The sequence below is a fragment of the Ostreococcus lucimarinus genome, chromosome 5 (assembly GCF_000092065.1).
Source record: "Ostreococcus lucimarinus CCE9901 chromosome 5, complete sequence".
Taxonomy (NCBI): Eukaryota; Viridiplantae; Chlorophyta; class Mamiellophyceae; order Mamiellales; family Bathycoccaceae; genus Ostreococcus; species Ostreococcus sp. 'lucimarinus'.
In genome coordinates this window covers 132,757-150,942 of record NC_009359.1, presented here as the reverse complement: position 1 = coordinate 150,942, position 18,186 = coordinate 132,757, and the positions used below count along the sequence as shown (strand labels likewise).

At 62.4% G+C, this 18,186-nt stretch overlaps 15 protein-coding genes across 15 annotated transcripts; 5 read left to right on the top strand and 10 right to left on the bottom strand.

Moving 5' to 3' along the window:
- Positions 1-126: 126 nt before the first annotated feature.
- OSTLU_24513 (predicted protein) lies at positions 127-2,605 on the top strand (the record flags this gene model as incomplete). Its single annotated transcript, XM_001417893.1, has 1 exon — positions 127-2,605. The coding sequence occupies one exon, from the start codon at positions 127-129 to the stop codon at positions 2,587-2,589; it is 2,463 nt and encodes an 820-aa protein (XP_001417930.1). The 3' UTR covers positions 2,590-2,605.
- A 120-nt stretch (positions 2,606-2,725) lies between these two features.
- On the top strand, positions 2,726-3,049 carry OSTLU_39013 (predicted protein; the record flags this gene model as incomplete). The annotated part of the gene is made up of 1 exon (XM_001417892.1): positions 2,726-3,049. The coding sequence occupies one exon, from the start codon at positions 2,726-2,728 to the stop codon at positions 3,047-3,049; it is 324 nt and encodes a 107-aa protein (XP_001417929.1).
- A 96-nt stretch (positions 3,050-3,145) lies between these two features.
- On the bottom strand, positions 3,146-4,076 carry OSTLU_31566 (predicted protein; the record flags this gene model as incomplete). Its single annotated transcript, XM_001417658.1, has 2 exons — positions 3,146-3,907; positions 4,011-4,076. The coding sequence occupies 2 exons, from the start codon at positions 4,074-4,076 to the stop codon at positions 3,146-3,148; spliced, it is 828 nt and encodes a 275-aa protein (XP_001417695.1).
- A 506-nt stretch (positions 4,077-4,582) lies between these two features.
- On the top strand, positions 4,583-5,229 carry OSTLU_31565 (predicted protein; the record flags this gene model as incomplete). Its single annotated transcript, XM_001417891.1, has 3 exons — positions 4,583-4,631; positions 4,738-4,901; positions 5,071-5,229. The coding sequence occupies 3 exons, from the start codon at positions 4,583-4,585 to the stop codon at positions 5,227-5,229; spliced, it is 372 nt and encodes a 123-aa protein (XP_001417928.1).
- A 253-nt stretch (positions 5,230-5,482) lies between these two features.
- Positions 5,483-6,037, bottom strand: OSTLU_6297 (predicted protein; the record flags this gene model as incomplete). Its single annotated transcript, XM_001417657.1, has 1 exon — positions 5,483-6,037. A coding segment is annotated over one exon (555 nt), but the record flags the coding sequence as incomplete, so codon positions are not given.
- A 679-nt stretch (positions 6,038-6,716) lies between these two features.
- OSTLU_87200 (predicted protein) lies at positions 6,717-7,334 on the top strand (the record flags this gene model as incomplete). The annotated part of the gene is made up of 1 exon (XM_001417890.1): positions 6,717-7,334. The coding sequence occupies one exon, from the start codon at positions 6,717-6,719 to the stop codon at positions 7,332-7,334; it is 618 nt and encodes a 205-aa protein (XP_001417927.1).
- OSTLU_24511 (predicted protein) lies at positions 7,311-8,285 on the bottom strand. The gene has a single exon (XM_001417656.1). It carries the CDS (start codon positions 8,270-8,272, stop codon positions 7,397-7,399), a length of 876 nt encoding a protein of 291 aa, XP_001417693.1. The 5' UTR covers positions 8,273-8,285; the 3' UTR covers positions 7,311-7,396.
- Positions 8,286-8,339: 54 nt separating this feature from the next.
- OSTLU_31561 (predicted protein) lies at positions 8,340-9,570 on the bottom strand. Its single transcript, XM_001417655.1, has 2 exons — positions 9,495-9,570; positions 8,340-9,317 (listed from the first exon to the last, which is right to left on the bottom strand). Exons 1-2 carry the CDS (start codon positions 9,558-9,560, stop codon positions 8,415-8,417), a joined length of 969 nt encoding a protein of 322 aa, XP_001417692.1. The 5' UTR covers positions 9,561-9,570; the 3' UTR covers positions 8,340-8,414.
- Positions 9,571-9,686: 116 nt separating this feature from the next.
- Positions 9,687-10,576, top strand: OSTLU_6725 (predicted protein; the record flags this gene model as incomplete). Its single annotated transcript, XM_001417889.1, has 2 exons — positions 9,687-9,732; positions 9,849-10,576. Coding segments are annotated over 2 exons (774 nt in total), but the record flags the coding sequence as incomplete, so codon positions are not given.
- A 73-nt stretch (positions 10,577-10,649) lies between these two features.
- Positions 10,650-11,732, bottom strand: OSTLU_92711 (predicted protein; the record flags this gene model as incomplete). Its single annotated transcript, XM_001417654.1, has 1 exon — positions 10,650-11,732. One exon carries the CDS (start codon positions 11,730-11,732, stop codon positions 10,650-10,652), a length of 1,083 nt encoding a protein of 360 aa, XP_001417691.1.
- A 90-nt stretch (positions 11,733-11,822) lies between these two features.
- On the bottom strand, positions 11,823-12,074 carry OSTLU_9165 (predicted protein; the record flags this gene model as incomplete). The annotated part of the gene is made up of 1 exon (XM_001417653.1): positions 11,823-12,074. A coding segment is annotated over one exon (252 nt), but the record flags the coding sequence as incomplete, so codon positions are not given.
- Positions 12,075-12,569: 495 nt separating this feature from the next.
- Positions 12,570-13,264, bottom strand: OSTLU_38412 (predicted protein; the record flags this gene model as incomplete). The annotated part of the gene is made up of 2 exons (XM_001417652.1): positions 12,570-13,097; positions 13,238-13,264. 2 exons carry the CDS (start codon positions 13,262-13,264, stop codon positions 12,570-12,572), a joined length of 555 nt encoding a protein of 184 aa, XP_001417689.1.
- A 98-nt stretch (positions 13,265-13,362) lies between these two features.
- Positions 13,363-14,835, bottom strand: OSTLU_87197 (MOP(MATE) family transporter: multidrug efflux; the record flags this gene model as incomplete). The annotated part of the gene is made up of 1 exon (XM_001417651.1): positions 13,363-14,835. One exon carries the CDS (start codon positions 14,833-14,835, stop codon positions 13,363-13,365), a length of 1,473 nt encoding a protein of 490 aa, XP_001417688.1.
- A 426-nt stretch (positions 14,836-15,261) lies between these two features.
- Positions 15,262-16,632, bottom strand: OSTLU_15314 (predicted protein; the record flags this gene model as incomplete). The annotated part of the gene is made up of 1 exon (XM_001417650.1): positions 15,262-16,632. One exon carries the CDS (start codon positions 16,630-16,632, stop codon positions 15,262-15,264), a length of 1,371 nt encoding a protein of 456 aa, XP_001417687.1.
- A 192-nt stretch (positions 16,633-16,824) lies between these two features.
- Positions 16,825-17,598, bottom strand: OSTLU_15313 (predicted protein; the record flags this gene model as incomplete). The annotated part of the gene is made up of 1 exon (XM_001417649.1): positions 16,825-17,598. The coding sequence occupies one exon, from the start codon at positions 17,596-17,598 to the stop codon at positions 16,825-16,827; it is 774 nt and encodes a 257-aa protein (XP_001417686.1).
- Positions 17,599-18,186: the final 588 nt, after the last annotated feature.

The window sequence follows — 18,186 nt, the reverse complement described above, 5'->3', positions numbered from 1 at the left end:
CGCGAGCGAGAGGCATATTTTTAATGTATTTTAGAATTTGCTCGCCGTCGGCGTCGTCCCGTCTCGCCGCGCGACCGCGATCGCGTCCACACACCCCGACGCTCGACGCATCGCGACGCGGCGAAGATGGTGAGTCTTCGCGTGGCGTCCCTATTCTCCGGAGTCGGAGGCCTCGATCTCGGTCTCCAGCAAGCCGGCCACCGCATAGAGCTCATGGTAGAGCGCGACGCCCACTGCAAGCAAGTCCTCTCGGCGCGCTTTCCGGGCGTCGCGCTGCTCAATGACGTGGCGGAGGTGCTCCCGTTCATGCTCGAAAACATCGACTGCGTCGTCGCTGGGTTTCCGTGCAACGACTGCAGCTGCGAGAATCTCAAGCGACCCGGACTCGAGCTCGGCGGCGCCACGCGTTCCGTCTCGCACGTGTTTCGCTTGCTCGAGGCGAGACGGGTGCCGTGGCTGTTGCTCGAGAACGTCGTCGGGTTGTTGAAGTGGCACAGCGACGGCGAACAGAGACCGGCGATCGATTACGTAGTCAATGAATTGGAAAATCTCGGATACAGATGGGCGTATCGCGTCGTCGATCTTTTGTCCTTTGGGACGCCTCATAAGCGACGACGCGTTTTCGTCGTCGCATCTTTGCACGGTGATCCCCGAGACGTGTTATTGTCGCAGAGCGCGATGTGTTCGGGAGAGTGCGTCCAGCTGGGAATGAACAACGAGTGTTACGAGTGCTTCATCACTCCACCGCGAGTACCGACAAAGATGTTTTCGGCGTCGATAGATCTCGGGGAGAAGCGTCGAGCGCCGTGTTGCGATATCATGCACTGCTTCACGACGAGCAACGGACGTCGTACATGTGTCGCGACCCAAATCGGAAAGCAAAAGGCTGAGTTGTCAATGTTGGCGATAGAAGACGCCGAACGATTGATGGGATTTCCTCCGGGTTATACGGAACCCTGCTATCCGCTCATGCGTCCCAACGAACGAGCGCCGGTGTTCGACACGGATTTACAAACGATGAAAAGATTTAGTCTCTTAGGTCTGGCGTGCAGCGTCCCACAAAGCCGGTGGCTTGGCGAGCAGTTGAAATGCCCGTACAACGTGAAATTTACCTACGATGCGCTGGCGACGCCATTCGAAAAGCCGTGTCCGGGACCAGCGACGCGCGATCGATCTTCAAAGGCATGGCCGCTCGCCGCTTACAACATGCTCAACGTGAACGGCGATCCGAAATGGACAGGTCGACAACGCGCGCCGAACGAAGTTTCAGAGTTTCCACTCATTCGCGGTTTCACACCGCTCGGCGATTTTCTTGAATTCACAAAGAACAAACCCGTGCGGTACGAACTTCGAGAAGGCTACTTGCGGAGACTCGAGCTCGCGCACGAGAACATTGACTCGACGATTCTCGCGGCGTTAGACGTCAAGCGTGACTCGACACAAGTGACCCTGCCGTCGCCATCAAAGAAGTCTAAGATTGACATTTTAGAAGACATTGACGCCGAAGACGACGAACAAGCTGCCAATGAGTACGACGACGATTCGGATGAAGACGAGGGGGAGAGCGAAGAAACAGAGGCTGCAAAGGAAAAGAGACATCGAGACGAAAACAACGAAAACGACTTAGACGAACATGGCATGACGACACACGGCGAGTGCTCGTGGGTGAAATGGAAAGGAGCTGTGCGAGGAAAGACCATGTACTGGCCATGCGTCGCGCTCCATCCGCTTCGGGATCACGCCGTTATCCCTGAGGGCGCACGTGTTGCAGCTTTCAGCCCCAAGTTCACCGAGGATCATCGTTTAGTGATCTTTTTCGACGATCGCAGATCCTTCGCATGGGTTAAAGCGTCGGAAGTTTATCCGTTCGACAAATTTTACGGCGAAGCGATGAAACAACCTGTGTTTTCTTCAAAGGCGAAATTTACGCAGTCAGTCGAGTCGGCACGGGCGTGGTGCAATGCGAGGAATTTAGAGGCTCCCGTCAACCCAATCGTGCAGCGTAACAACGCACATCTCTTCACCGATCCATCGCCATGTTACGAATGTGACGTGTGCGTCACCGAAGCGCACAAGGCTATGGCCGATAGCAAACCGCAGACGAGATCGCGGCGTTCGTCCGGCACGGAGTCGGAGCTCGCGGCTGGTCGTTCTAAGATGAAATCAAAGTGCGCACAGATGAAGATCATAGAACTCGCGAGACACGGTCAAATCGGCGCCACACTAGCGCTTCGCAAGGACAAAGCCGTAGGCCAGAGGATAGTGGTGCTGTGGCAGCGGGACAACGCGTTTTACTCTGGCACGATTACCGCCTTCGATCCGCACACGTATTCGTTTCGCGTCGATTACGATGACGGCGACGTCGACTTGAACTTCAAGCCGTGGACTGAATCCGTCATGGTAGCGCAATACGTCCCGTCAAACGTCGACTCGGATATCGCTTTGGCAAAGAAGGCCAACGCCGCGTCCGCGCTCAAGGCGAAAATCATCGTTCACACCGCCGCCGACGCGGCGCTCGATGAAAATCCTCTCTGCACGAAAACCATGCGACGCGATGACGCCGGCGTCGCCATCCAGCTCAAACTCTAGTTTCCTTCTCGACGATTTTCACCACGACCCATGTGATACGACATTCATCCGAGCTCTACGTAGCCAGTGTTCGGAACACAGCGCAAAAGTCCATTCAGGGGGTTTCCGCCGCGACGCATTCCGCGGCGCGTTCGCCATGTCGTTCGCCGCGAGCGCGCGATCATTCTGGAACCACCCCGCGGGCCCTAAAACCATCTTCTTCTGGGCGCCGACGATGAAATGGGGGATCACCGCGGCGAACGTGAAGGATTTCTCGCGCCCGCCCGAATTGCTCAGCGTCCCGCAGCAGAGCGCGGTGACGCTCACGGGATTGATCTGGTGCAAGTACGCGCTGGACATCACGCCCGTGAACTACAACTTGATGGCGGTGAACATGGTGATGGCGGCGACGGGGTCGTATCAACTGTTTCGAAGGTTTTCGTACGACCAAGCGCAGGCGGCGAAGGCAAAGGCGACGTAGGAGCGAGGGCGAGGAAGTCGCGCGCACGTAGGGAATCATGTAATACTGTGATGGCTTAGAATCTAGAAAACTACGTTGCGTCTTGACGCGCGCTAACTAATGGTTCGGGTTGGCGACGCGCCTGAAGACGTTGAGAAACGTCGAACCCGAGTTTCGCTCAACTTTTTGCCCTTCCTCGGTGCCCGTGTAAAGGAGCGGCACCACGGGATCTTTCGTGAGCTCAGCCTCGGGCACGCGTTCAAACATTGGATGCGCGGACATGTGATCGGACATCCATTTACCGAGTTCCTCGACGTCGGTGATGGTGTACAAAATTCCGCCCTCGGCGAGCACGTACGCGTACTCGGCGAGTAACGTCGTCGTCACGATTCTTCGCCTATGATTCGCCGCCTTGAAGTGTGGATCGGGAAACAAAAAGAAGAGCTTCTCCAATTGCCCCTTTTCGAAATATTGCGGCAAATTTTTCATCGCGTTCGCCCGCACGCACGAAATGTTCCAGTACTTACCCGGGTGGTCCTTGCGCAACGCCGCGCACCGCTCGCGCACGTACTCGCTCACCTTGTCCCGTATCTCCATCCCGAGCATCAACTTTTCCGGAAACACCTCCGCCAGTCGCACGAGCATCCCTCCGAACCCACATCCGACGTCCGCGAAGCGTATCTTCAGACTTCCCGCGTCGCCGTCGCCGTCCCGCTTCGCGAAAAATTCCTCGTAGTGCTCGCGCCAGTCGATCTCCCACGGTCCCACGGGCGCGTAATAGTACCCATCGTTCAACGGATTACAGTGCGCGCGCTGACGAAAATGCTTCTTTCGCGGCGCGCTCGTCCCGACGTTCGACGCGCTCACGAACGAGGGCACCTGCGTCGTCGTCACCGCGCCGTCAGTCGCCCATCGCCCATCGCGCGCGTTGGCGCGTTCGCGCCGTCGCGCCGTCGCGCGCGCGCGTCGCGCGCGTCCGCACCTCGAGCGACGCGTCCCCGATCTTCACCACGCGCGTGCCCGCGACGGTGGACGCCGGCGTCGCCATCGCCGCGCGCCGCGGCGTGCGGCGGCCGCGTCGCGCGACTCATGCGCTTCCAGCGCTCGAAATACGTGATCCTCAGCTCTGACGGATCTTGACTCAAAGAAACATGGGGTCGTTTCGTGCAATACAACACGGATCATTGTTTACCGCGCCGGATCAACTCGGATAATGGCCACGTCGGCATCGCGCGACGCGCGTATACGATGTCGCTCACCCTCGCGCGATGCCCCGCGATGACCTCGGTGACGCGAAAAACGCACCAAAATAGAACGCCGTCCAACCGCGCGCGCGTCGTCGCGCGCGCGGAGGAGACGAGCACGAGCGGTGCGTCAACGCGAATGAAGATGCGCGCGATCGCGGGCGCGCGCGCGCGGTGCATTCGCGACGCGCGACGCGCGCGCGACGCGACGCTCGGACGTCGAGGGGTGGGAATGCGCGGTGGAGATTTACGCGCGTCGAACGCGGGCGCCGGGGGGCGGATGCGGGGCGGCGCGCGGCGCGCGGGCGCGATGGGAATCGCGTCGTTACCCCTGATCGCGTTCGCGATAAGCCACCCGGGTGTGGGGGTCCGAGGGCTCTATAGACAAGAGAATCGCGGCGCGCGCGGACGCGCGATATTCGCGAACGAGGCGACTGACGGATGAAAATGTGTGTGCACGCGCAGGCTCGCTCGCGACCGTGGTCACGGACGCGACGTTTGAGGCGGAAGTGTTGAAGTCCGACGTTCCGGTGCTCGTGGATTTTTGGGCGCCGTGGTGCGGGCCGTGCCGAATGATTGCGCCTTTGATTGATCAACTCGCGGAGGAGTACCAAGGGAAGCTCAAGGCGGTACGTTGAAAATGTTCGATCGCGAGTGTAGTCGCGCGCGATGGCGCGCGCGAGGGTGCGCGCGCGAGCGTAGAACGCCGCGCGCGGGGCGGCGTCGAGCGAGGGTGACGCGGTGAGACAAACAAAGCGCGGCGACTGACGAGTTTCAACGATTTTTGTGCGCGTGCAGGTCAAGCTTAACACGGATGAATCCCCTAGCGTGGCGACGGAGTACGGCATTCGTTCCATCCCGACCGTGATGATCTTCAAGGGTGGTCAAAAGATGGACACTGTGATTGGCGCGGTGCCGAAGAGCACGCTCACCGGGACGGTGGAAAAGTACCTGTAAGCGAACGGCGAGCGCCGTCGGCCGCTGGTTTTTTGAGATGCGAAAGTGATCGCGTCGTCTCGGTGATGCATATTTTCGGAGATTAGAAGACACAAAGGAGCCTTTCACTGTAACGATAAAACCAAAAAGCTTTTCGTCGGCGCGACGCGCACCCCTTTCGCTAAATTCTTCGTGAGCGTTACAAACAATTATTAATCGATCAATCAGCTTTTTTGCTAGTCGTCAAGTTCGGGTTCTTGTCCGCGTAAGGCGGGTATGAGTGCGGGTCCCTGTACGACCCTCCGATTTTGTCCCAAAACGTAAAGTACTGCCCGTAGTTGTAATTGAACCCCGTGTGATGAATCGTGTGGTGCGCCGCGCAGTTGACGTAAGGAAACCGCATCGAAACGCGGTCGTGGATATTGATCGTCCACAAACCAACGATGGCGAGAGAAATAAAGTAAGTCATGTGATGCATGGGGAACAGGAAGATGAACAAGTGATACGGGCACCCTTGTAACCAGCCGTCGAGCGGGTGAAACGCGTACGCGCTAAACGGCGTCGTGTCCTTGTACTTGTGGTGCAACTTGTGAATCGGCGCGTACACCGCGCGATGATGCAACCCGCGATGAATCCAATAAATGCACGTGTCGCTGAACACCAAAAACAACAACGGCGTGAGACAAAAGTACGTCATGCCGTACTTATCGACGTCCCAATACAACTTCGTCCATCCCGCCTCGACCATCAGCTCGAACGGCGCAATCATAAACGTCATCACCGCGATGGACCACACCGAGAGCACGATCTCGTTTTTCACCTGATCCTTCCCCTCGCGACCGAGCCATTTCGCCTTATTCTTCCCCTCCGCGTTCTTCCGCTTAAAATTCCACCAATACGACAACGGGCACAGCGTAAAGTACAGCGCGTACGTGAAAAACGTCAAAAAGGCCCACATGACCGTAAACTTTCTCGCCATCGAATATCTCGACGGATCGTACGCGTCTCCCGCCTTCGTCACCCCGAGCACGTACCGATCGATCAGCACGTGATTCAACCAGTGTCCCGTGCCGTCGAAGCCGTGCAGCAGGCCGACGACGATCGGCACCTCGCTCATCGTGCGCGCCGCGCGCGCGAATGCGTCTTCGCGTTCGCTTCCTCGCGTCGCGTCGCGTTCGCTTCCTCGCGTCGCGCGCGCGCTCGCCGCGACGACGCGACGCTTCACGTCGCGCTCGACGTCCGCGCGCTCGTGCGCGCGCGGTCGCGCGGCGCGCCGGCGTGTGCGGCGCCGCGGTCAAACGGGTGACGTCGCGCGGTCGATTTTTATCGCGCGCCGCGGGCGTTCGATCGCGTACTCCGCGACCCGTTCGCCCATGTGTGATGATTTATGCGTGTACGGCGCCCGCGCGTTCGATCGCGTACTCTGCGACCCGTTCGCCCATGTGTGATGGATGATTTATGCGTGCACGGCGCCCGCGCGGTCGGTCGCCCGCACGCCGCGACGCGCGATGCGGCGCGCGCGCGGCGACGACGTCGCGCGCGCCGCGCTCGATCGCGCCGACTTCGCGCGGCTGAGCCCTCGCGCGCGTCACGCCGCGCTGCTCGACGCGCACGAGCGGTTCTGCGGCGCGAACGCGCGGCGCGCGCGCGGCGACGGCGACGCGCTGGCGCGCGAGCACCGATTCGTGAGAGACGACGAGGAGGACGAAAGGCGCGGCGACGCGTGGGCGGTGCGACTGGCGAGACGGTATCACGAAAAGCTGTACAAGGCGTACGCGGTGTTCGACGCGACGACGCGAGACGGCGAGACGGGGGCGCGGTGGCGAACGGCGGCGGAGGTGCGGGCGGGGAAGGGGCAGTTCACGTGCGGCGAGAAGAGATGCGAGACGAGCGATGGGTTGGCGTCGTTCGAGTGCGTGTTCGCGTACGACGAGGGAGGGGTGAGGAAGAAGGCGATGATGAAGGTGCGCGCGTGCGCGCGGTGCGCGGAGAAGCTCGGCGCCGGCGGGGGGGTCTCGAGGGCGAAGCCGAAGGATAGGAAGCGAGAGAAGAAGGATAGGAAGAGGAAACGGGATGCGGAAAAGGACGATGCGAGGGAGGCGTTGCGGGGACTGTTGGAGATGTAGATTTAGCGATTTAGGCTAGGCTAGGCTAGGCGTTTTCCACGCGCCGATGTAATCGTACGCGTTCATCGAAAGAACATCCCCGGTCCGCCGAACCCGGGTCGGCCGTAGCCGCCGTAGCCGCCGTAGCCGCCGTAGCCGCCGTAGCCTCTACGCCGACCTCCTCCGGTCAAGCCAAACATGTTTGCGATCGAAAGCAAGTTCCACCAACTCGCGCCGCTCTTGTGAGCGTAGTACAGCGCCACCACGCCCAAGAGCGTATACAACGAAAAACCACCGCCGTCGTACGGATCGTAACCACCACCGTACGAACCGTAGCCGTAACCACCGAATCCGAAAACGCTCGCCACGCGCTTGAACACAAAGTACGCTAAAACGCCGAGCGCGCACTTCACCGCCAACTGCTCGTTCGGCGTCGCGCGCGCGTAGCGCATGCGACAAAACGCCGCGCCCGCCGCCGCCGTCGCCGACACGTCTGGCATCGACGGCATCGACGGCATCGACGGCATCGACGGCATGCGCCATCCCCGAGACGCGCCACCGCGCTCGCGCATTCTCGCCCGCACCGCGTTCAGGTTCCGCCTCGCGTCCGCGTTATCGGCGTCGAGCGAAATCAACTTTTCCAACGCCCGCTCGGCGCCGGCGTCATCTTGCAGCATTTCGCACGCCGCGGCCACGCGCGACCACCCGCGAGCCCAGTGCGGGCGAAGACGCACGCATTTCTCCGCGTCCGAGCGCGCGGCTTTCGCGTCGCCGAGTTGCAGGAGCGCCGCCGCGCGATTGGAATGGTAGACGGCGACGTCTTCGTCATCTCGCGGGGCGATTTTAATCGCCTCCCCGAACGCGTCCGCGGCGTCACGCCACTTGCCAGATTTGTACAAATCGCTCCCGCGTTCCTTCGCGCGTCTCGCGGCGGTGACGCGCGCGGCGCTGTCCGACATCTCGAGAAGCGCGCGGCGGCGTCTGAGGCGTCGACGCTCGCGCGAGCGCGGCGAGCGGGACGTCGCGCGGCGCGAGCGATGCGAATACCATACAACAGACTACAAAGAATATAACTGGTGGTCGAGTATTAATGACCGAATATCATAGATCTTCGATGCCCTTGTAGAGCATGAGCACCGAACCGAGTCCGAGGATGCCGAGTAAAATTTTCGTAAACTGGTCCTTGTCGACGAACTTTTGCGCGTAAATGCCGAGGAACACGCCGGCGAGTCCGCAGCCGCCAGCGGTGCCGTAGACGCCGGGTTTACTAATGTCAAACATCCCGTTCACGGCGTACGTGACGAGGCGCGAGCACATGACTGTGACAAGAATCGCCGCGCTCGTGGCGCGCACGATGTCTTTACTCACCTTCATCATCGTGTAACACGCGATGGCCGGCGGACCGTGCGTGCCCGTCATACCGCCCAAAAAGCCACTCATGCACCCAGCGACGGCCCAACAAAGCATAAACTTCCAATTTTCGCCGTTGAATGTCAAGCCATCGTTGTCCACGGGCAACATGAGGAATTTCTTGGGCTCTTTCCACCAGTTTGCGCGCGCCTCGACCTCTTCGCCCGTCTCCACGTCGGGTGCGTTCACGCCCCGTGCGTCGCCATCACCGTCACCGGCAGTCGTCGATACCGTCGTCGTACTCTCGCCACCTCCACACTTTCGCGCGACGTACCCGAACGCCCCCGTGCGTTCGCTCACGAACAACGCGATCAACGCCGAAAACGTCAGCTCCAAATACGCCGGCGACACCCTCTGCAACGCGAGCGCCCCCAACGGCACACTCGCCGCCTGACACGGTAAAAACGACGCCAGTATCACCCAATTCGTGTGTTCGCGAATGTTCGCCGACGTGATGAACGGCACCATGGTCACCAATCCCACGAACGCCTCCAGCGCCACCGTGTCCTTCAGCGAGCTCGTCTCCGCGCCCGCCACGGAGAACACGACCCAGGTCACGAGGAACAGTATCGCCGCGCCCACGCCCGTGACGCCCTGTCACGCGAGTCACGACTCCCGTCAGTCCGCGCTTCTTCGCGCGTCGCTCCTTCGCGCGTCGCGTTCGCGCGTCGACGCGTCGTCGCGGCGAAGAGAAAGCGTCGCGCCGTCGCGCCGTCGCGCCGTCGCGCCGCGCCGTCGCGTCGCGTCGCGTCGCGTCGCGCCGTCGCGCACCCTCGACACGCACGCCAAAAACGCGCCCACGCCGTACGTCGCGTACTCCCCGCGCGTCGCCGCCATCGCGCGACGGCGAGTGCGGCACCGGGTCGGCACCGCGACGGCACTTTTCGCCGCGACATGGGCTGGGTGCGCCATCCGCCGAGCGCGGACGCGCGCGACGTGCACTGCGCGCCGGCGGGCGCGACGAAGACGATCTATCTCATACGACACGCCGAGGGGTTTCACAATCGAGGTGCGACGCGCGCGACGCGACGGACGCGACGCGCGAGAAGATTGAAATCAGAGACGGTCGGTGACGAAAGCCGAAGGAAAACGACTGACGGCGCGCGTCGAGCGCCGGGAGCGCAGCGGGCGAGCGAGACCCGAAGGAGTACGGGAGCGAGGCGTACGCGGACGCGAGACTCACGGCGCGAGGATGGCGACAGTGCGAACATTTTAAAGAGACGCTCGAGTCGCGCGACGCGTACGGGAAAATGTTGGAGACGTGCGAACTGGTGGTGGTGTCGCCGTTGACGCGAGCGATGGAGACGGCGGCGGGGATGTTCGGATCGGTCGACGGCGATGGGTGCGTGCTGATGGAGGCGACGAGGGCGGAGGCGATGAAGGCGTGCGAACGACCGGCGTTGAGGTGCGACGCGCGGTTGCGCGGGGGGAAGAAATTCGTCGCGCTCGAAATGGTGCGCGAGCAAATAGGCGGGAATCCGTGCGATAGACGGCGCAGCGTCAGCGAATATCGACGAGAGTTTCCTGGGGTTGACTTTTCGTTCATCGAGGACGAGGACGACGTGTTGTGGAAGCCGGGCCGAGAGAATCGCGAGCCCGAACCGGTGCTGCGAGCGCGAGCGCGAAAGTTTCTCGACTGGTGTTTCGATCGCGAGGAAGATTCAATCATAGTCGTCACACACTCGGCGTTCATGTGCAATCTAATGGTGGAGTACTGCTTCGGTGGACACGTGCCGAGCGAAAATATGCGCGAACACATGCACGCGTGGCCGCAGAACTGCGAGTGCCGCCCGCTCGTCGTCGTCGACACTCGCCGCAAGTTGACGACGAGTCCGTTCTATCACGCCGGAGGTGACCCAGAAGACGAGGAGGAGGAGTGTAAATAAAACGCGTTGCATAACTTTAATCTGAACATCTAGAGCTAAACTAGGGGATGTACTCGTCGAAGTCGACGAACGCGGCAACCTCTTCGTCGAGACTAAACGCAACGGGATTGATCAAGTTCGCACGCCTCGCTGCTTCGGCGCGATACTCGACCAATGTGCCGTTTGGGACGCCAACGTGTTCGAGCATGATGCTCGCCGCAACCGTTCCACGGATAAGACCGTCGCGTATCGTGGCGCCCTGCGCCAAGGCGGCGGCGAAAGCGCCGCAAAACGCGTTGCCGCATCCAGTTTCGTCTACGACATTCGCAGAGAGCGCCTCGCACTCGTAACCCTCGTTCGTTCGCGAATCATACACCATCGCACCGCGCGACCCGCGCCGCAAACAACATATCGTCGCCCCAGCTTTTCGCATGGCTTTGATCAAATCCTTCGGCGACATCCCGTCGCCCTTCGCAAAGAAACTCCTCGCCTCGCGCTCATTCGGCGAGAAAACATCACCCATGGAAACGAGATTTTCCAAATCTTTCCTCGATAGCGGTGCCTCGGCGTGCGTGAACGGTTCGATCGAAATCAAGCCGCACCCGCCTTCGCGAAGCGCTTGCACGAGCTCGACGTCTGGTCGCGACGGATTCAAGCCAAAGTGCACCGCGTTCGCACGCTTACACTTCTCTGGCCAAATCGCGTATTTCGGACGCAACATCGCGTACAAAGCATCGCTTGCGTCCAATCTCCACACCTGCGTGCGACGTCCGTCGCGTTCGGTGATTTGCCACGCCCGCGGCGTCGACGTCCCCAACGTCAACAAAAACGCTTCCGCGCCAATGTCCGCGAGCCACCTCGCGCACGTCTCCGGGCAATCGCCCTCGCCCACGCCCGCGACGAGACCGAGCGTGAGCTCACCGTCGGACGTCACCGCAGCGCCGAACAGCGTCTGCGGCCCACCGCCGCCGAGCACCGCCATCCGCGTCGTCCCGTCCGCGAACACCAGGTCGTCGACGATGAGCGTCGTGGAGAGGAAGTCGATTCGTTCATCACGCACGGCGCGCGTTCGCGCTCGCCGCGCGCGTCTCGCGGACGTCGACGGTCGAGCCGTCGATGGTCGAGCCGTCGCCGCCGCGCGCATGTCGAGGCGTCGTCTGACGCGCCCGTCGACGCCGACCCTCGAGTAATCGAACCCCCGACGACCGCGCGCTCATCCCACCGGCTCGAACCGCAACATCGTCACCTCGAACACCAACGTCGCGTCCGGCGGGATTTCCGGTGGACTCCCTCGTTTCCCGTACGCCAACTTTGGCGTAATCGTCAACCGTCTCGTCTCGTCGCACCGCATTCCGATCACTCCCTCTTCCCATCCCTTGATCACCTCGCCGTACCCGAGATTAAACCGAAACGGTCCGTCCGAGCGATCGAACTCCTCGCCCGTGGCCGCGAGCGTGCCGACGTAGTCCACCATCACTTGGTCGCCTCGCTCGCACCGTCCCGACTCGCTCGCGTACCGTCCCTCGTCCAAGACTTCAATCTTCACCTTTTCGTCCTCGGGCGCGTCGAATTCGAGGCCAGGAATCGAGAAAGATTGCCCGCTCTGTTCGAGCTTGCCGTCGGCGACGCCCTTGGCGAGCGCGCGCTTGAGTGCGGGAGCGTTATCGGCGTCGAAGTGTTCCTTGAGATATTTCGCGATGGCTTGGCGCGACGATCCGCCGGGCGTTTGCAGGGTCTCGATGGCGTGCAAAACCTTGTCGAGGACGGTTTTGGGGGTTTTAGGCGGCATCGCGGCGCGCGCGCGATCGTGCGCGGATTTGTGAGGTCGGGGAGATTCAAACGCGAGAGAGCTGTCGCGCTCGGCGCGCCGCGGTTTCGATTCTTCTCGCCATCGCGCGGCGCGATGAGTGCCGAAAGAATGTGGTTGTTGTACAGCGATCTATGACTATATTGGCGACGCGCGATGGCCGCGCCAACTCCGCTAATCGAACATGTAAATCCTATCCGCGCAGTCTTTCACGAGCCAGTCGAACCCCTCGAGTAACCCTTCGCCGGTCACCGCCGAGCACGCGACGATGTTCCAGTGCCGATTCACCAGCGTCTTCAACCCTAACGCATCCACCATAGCATCCACGTCCATGGCGCCTTGAATATCGCGCTTATTCGCGAAAATCAAAACGCTCGCCCCCGCGAGCTTCTCCTCGCCGAGCACGCCCGCGAGTTCGCGAGCGCAGTCTCGCATCCGTCGCCCGTCCGCGCTGTCCACGACCCAAATCAGTGCATCCGTCGCTTCGTAATAGTTTTTCCAATACGACCGCAGCGTTTTCTGTCCGCCTACGTCCCAGATGTTCAACGAGTACGCGCCGAACGTCATCGTCTTGATGTTGAACCCGAGCGTCGGGGAGATTTCATCGATCGGTTCCCCGTTCACTCGTTTCACGATCGTCGTCTTCCCGGCGTTATCGAGGCCGACCATGAGGACGCGGAGCTCGCGCTCCTTGGCCTTGACCTGCGTTTCGCGAGCGCGGGGACGAAGTCAGCGTCAGCGCGGGTCAACGAACAACGAACTCGACTCGACGGTTCGGCGTCGCGAGCGACGCGCGCGCGAGGCGAGAGACGAAACGCGCGCGCGGGCGACGCCGAGCGTACTTTTTTTATGATGCTGAGAAGCCCCATGACGGCGCGCGCGTGCCGCGCGAGGTTCTGGCGCGTGACAAAACGTGGATTAGAAATAGAAACTACACAGCGAACTACTCAATCTAGCGATGACGATATTAATCCGTCTTGGCGGCCGCAGCCTTGGCTGCGGTCTCCACTTCGAGCTTGGCGATCGTGGCGTCGATGTGACGCGGCGCGAGCGGGCCGTCGAAGAAGTGATGACGCAAGCCGAAGAACAATCTAAACGTGTTGAATACGGTGAAGCAAAACCACACGCCGGCGAGGGAGTTGCCGTATATGTTCAATGCGACGAGCATGGCACCCGTGGAGACGAACATGCCCGCGGCAAGACGAAGGAAAGCTTGATGGCCTTGCATCAAGCCCTCTCCGACGAAAACGATGCCGTTGAGCGGCTGCAGCAACGCGCCGATGATGCAGGGCATCTTGGCCTGTTCTTGAACTTCAGACAAGGAGGAGAAGACGCCGAGGAACGGAATCGCGCCCGCTTGTAAGACGGCCAAGATGACACCGATAACAACGCCCCATACGAGCAAACGATCGGCCACGCGCTTGGCTTCGCGAGGTCCACCTTTTTCCATCGAGTTCATGCGCTGGGGGATCAAAATGGTGGCGATGGTGCTCAACGCCAAAATAGCGATAACACCGAGCTGAAACACCTGCGACGAGATCGTGTGCGCCGCAGCCGCCGTACCGGTGGAGTCCATCGTAAGTATGGCGCGCATCACTGCCAAGAACGTGATATTTTGCGCCACTGCTCGAAGCTGCACGCCGGCGCCGCCGACGAGAAGCGTCCCCAACGCCGCCGCGCTCGGAGGCCTAAACATATCCTTAAGATCGACCAGCTTGCGCTTGACGAGTAACGTAGTGTACAAACCCGCAGAGAAAATCTCTGAAATCGACGTCGCGATTGCGGCGCCAGCGACCCCCATCGCCTTGAACGTGCCGACGCCGAAGATGAAGAGCGGGTCGAGGACGACGTTTAACATTTGACTCGCCAACGTAATCTTCATCGGTGTCATCACGTCAAGCGTCCCACGAAATGCGGCGAAACCAACCGTGGAAACGATCGCTGGAATGAACGTCAGCGCGCGATACCCAACGTAAGGCGCCGCTTGATGCGCCGTCACGCTCCCCGCGGCGACGCCGACGATGCCCAACGCGCGCTCTTGCATCGTATACATCAACACCATCCCCATCGCCCCCACCACGGCGGCGCAGAAGATCCCCTCCCCAATCTTTTTCGACAATTCGTTCGTATCACCTCCCGCCGCCGCTTTCGCCACCACGGGCGCGACGACGCTCGGAATGAAGGAAATGATCCAAAACGCGCTCTGAAACACCTGATTCGCCGCCCCCTGCGCCGCGAGCGCCACCGCGTCCTCCAATCGCCCGACCCAAAACACATCCACCGCGCCCACGAGCGGGATTATCAAAAAGTTTAGCATCGCCGGCACGAACAGACTGATGATGAGCTTATCCAGCGCGTCGTTCCGCGGCGTCGCGTCCTCGCTCAGCCACGCCGCGCCCGCGTCCCCTCTCGCCGCGCCTTCGCTCGCGTCTCCCGCCATCTCCATCGCTCCTGCCGCGCGTCGCGCGCACCACGCGCCGCGCGCGACGCATGCGCGCGCTTCCGCGCTCTCAACGCGCGATTTCGTCGTCGCACCGAGCGTCACGCGTCGCGAAACCGTCGCGACGAACGACCGCGGCGAGGGACGCGGCGACGTTCGCGGCGCCGTCGCGACGCGCGCGCGCGCCGCTGGACGCTCGCACCCCACGACATTGGCGCGCATCGTCGCCGCGCGTCGTTCGACGTCCACGCGCGGCGCGAACGACGGCGCGTCGTCGCGCGCGCGGTGGTGTCTGAGGCAAAGTTATCCGCGCGAAGCGACTGGTGACGTGGCTCTGACGCCGACGACGTCGCCGCGGCGTCTGAACGAATTTAAACGAATGAAAGTGGGATAAAATTGAAAGCGGGACGAGTAAAGAAGGGAAGATTAAAGGACCAACGCGAGGGCGTCGTCGACGGAAGCGCACGCGCGGAGCGCGGAGACGTCGACGGATTTGCGGGCGCGAACAGCGGCGGCGAGCGCGGCGACGCGCTCGGGGGCGCCGGATTCGAGCATGATGCCGACGCACTTGCCGTCGTCAATCCAGAACGCGGCGAGCGTGGGGTCGAGATTGCCTATGGTGATGATTTCACCGCGCTGTAAGCCGTGGAAGACCCAGTTGACGGCGCGCTCGGTGCCGGGATGCTCGAAGACGCGACTGTAAAAGAAGGGCGTGTAATCGTACTCGTCGTCGGATTTGCCGGCGATGATGTTACCGACCAAGGTGGCGCTGTCGCGCGCGTGCTTGACGTGTTCCATGCGGACGATCTCGTTGTCGGCGAGCTTGAGTGGGAACGCCGCGATGTCGCCGATGGCGTACACGCTACCGGGCGCGACGTCCGCGCCAGAAGCGCGGAATCGCGAGTCCACCTTGATCCCACCCACGCGTCCTTCGGGGGCGTCCAGTCCGGTGAAAGGCACGGGCGCGGTCGCGCCGACGCCCACGACGACTAAATCGGCGTCGATCACCGCGCCAGACTCTAATTCAATCCCGCGCGCCTTGCCGTCGGCGTCGGCCAAAATTGCCTTGAGCTTACTCGACCTGTGAAACGTCGTACCCCGAGTTTCGTACAATCGCTCGTAATGCTGCGCGATATCGGCGTTCCAAAGCCTCGCCATGACGTGCGGCTCCATCATCACCACCTCCGGCTTCAATCCGCGCGTGGCGCACGACGCCGCGACTTCCAAACCGACGTACCCGCCGCCGACGACAACCGCCTTCGTCGCCTTGTCCATCGCTTCCACGAGCGCGAGTCCATCGGCGTTGTTCCGCACGTAGTGAACTCCCGGTAACGTCCCCCCGATGGCTTCGGGAAGCCGAATGACGCCGCATCCCGTGGCGAGGACCAACGTTTCGTAGCCGATCGACTCGCCCGCGCTCGTCGTCACCGTACGGCTCTTGAAATCCGCCGCCGTCACCGTCGTGTTCAGCCTCAGTTCCACCCCGTGCTGTTCGTACCACTCTGGCGTTTGTCGCTCGCCGCCGCCGCCGACGCAGGTGTGGAAACCGGGCAGACGCGGCGGGCTTTCTTTGTGCAGGAATCCTTTGGTGAGCGCGGGACGCTCGTACGGCGCGACGTCCTCGGCACCGATGACGAGCGTTCGCGCGCCCAGGGTCGGATCGGCGCTCACCAACGCGCGGACGAGATAGCCCGCGGCGTTACCACCGCCGACGACGACGATGGAGCGAGACATGGAGGACCGGTCGGAGGCGGCGTGTGCGGGGCGCGGCGAGCGGGACGTCGTCGGTTTGCTCATTCGTTTCGGACGAAAGCACGCGAACGCGAACGCGAGAGGAACGTTTAGAACTTCAAACATCGCTGTGTGTTCGAAATCGCGCGCGCTCGCGCGCGTGGATGTGTCGTACAGAGGCGCGTCTCGTGATATTAACCGTCGGCGTCGGCGTCGGCGACGGCGTCGGCGACGCGACGCCATCGACCCGCATCAATCCTACTCGCCCGCTTCGACGAATTTCGACGCAAATGCCAAATAGGCGTCTAATTTTTCTAAAACGTCATCCAGAGACGCAGCGAGACCGAGATCGGTGATGCGCTTGTCACCCCGTTGACCCATCGCGACGCCGTCCTTGGCCAAGCGCATCGTCAATAAAACTTCCGTGCTCGCCGGCGCCCTGGGATCGTTGTAGCACGAGAACACGAAGCACAAGAAGTCATTCGGACGTTTTGCCATGGGAAGCGTCGTCGTTTGACTCTGCGTCAACCATTCATCCTCGCGCACGCCTCGCCACGCCTCGCGTTCCCAGTCCTCGAGCGGCCTCGCCTTCGCGACGGCGTCCAGCGCCACGGCGTTGCGCTCCAAATTCTTCACCGCGCTCGTGTTCAGCGCGGCCGCGATTTCCTTCAAAGGCAACGGCTTCGACACCGACGGCGCGTCCGCGCTCGCGTCGGCGTCCGCGTCGACGTCGCCGAGCGCCGCTCTGGCCGTCGCGACGTCCTCGCGCGCCGCGCGCACCTCTTCCAGCGCCGCCCGAGATCCATCCGTCGCCGCGCGCGCGCGTCCGGCGCGCGTCGCCAGCAGCAACGCCGCGCACGCGACGCGACGCGACGTCGACGCGACCGCCGGCGCGTCGCGCGCGTCGTCCGGGTCGCTTTCGCCTCGGGACGCTCGCGCCAGCTCGCGTCCCGAAGCTCGCGTCGCGCGCCGTCCCGACGCGCGTCGCCGCGGTCTCGCGTCGCGCGCGCGCGTCGACGCGGTCGACGCCATCGTCGCGGACGCCATGTCGACGTCGACCGCCGAGCCGCGCGCGTCGAGGCGCGAGTGTGTGTGGTATCGTATCGTTACAAGTCGTCGACGCCTCGAGCCCCGCGGCGAGCCGTCGTCGGTGCGACAAAAAATGATGGCGCGCGCGCGACGCTACCGTCCCAGCGCCGCGCCGCGCGTCGCCGTTCGCCCCGCGACGCGCTCGCTCGCGTCGACGCTCTTCCCTCGCGGCGCTCGCAGCGCTCCGCTCGCGTTCGCGCGCGCCAACTCGGTCGCCTCGAGCGCGCTCAGCTCCCGCGCCGCCGTCTCCAGCGCCGAGCGCGCGTCGCGCAGCGTCGCGCACGGGACCGGCGACCACGGTCCGTCGTACGTCGCGTCGCGCGCGGGCGTGCGCGGCGCGAGCGCGCTCGTGGGCTCGGGCGTCCCCGACTTGGACTTGACCCCGCTCGACGACGACGGCGACGCGCCGCGACGACGCGCGGACGCGCGCGCGGGCGAGGACGGCGACGCCGACGCGCTCGCGTTTTGCCGTATGTCGTCGTCTAGATCGCGCAGGTCGCGCATGAGGCGATCCATGGCGGCGCGCGCGAG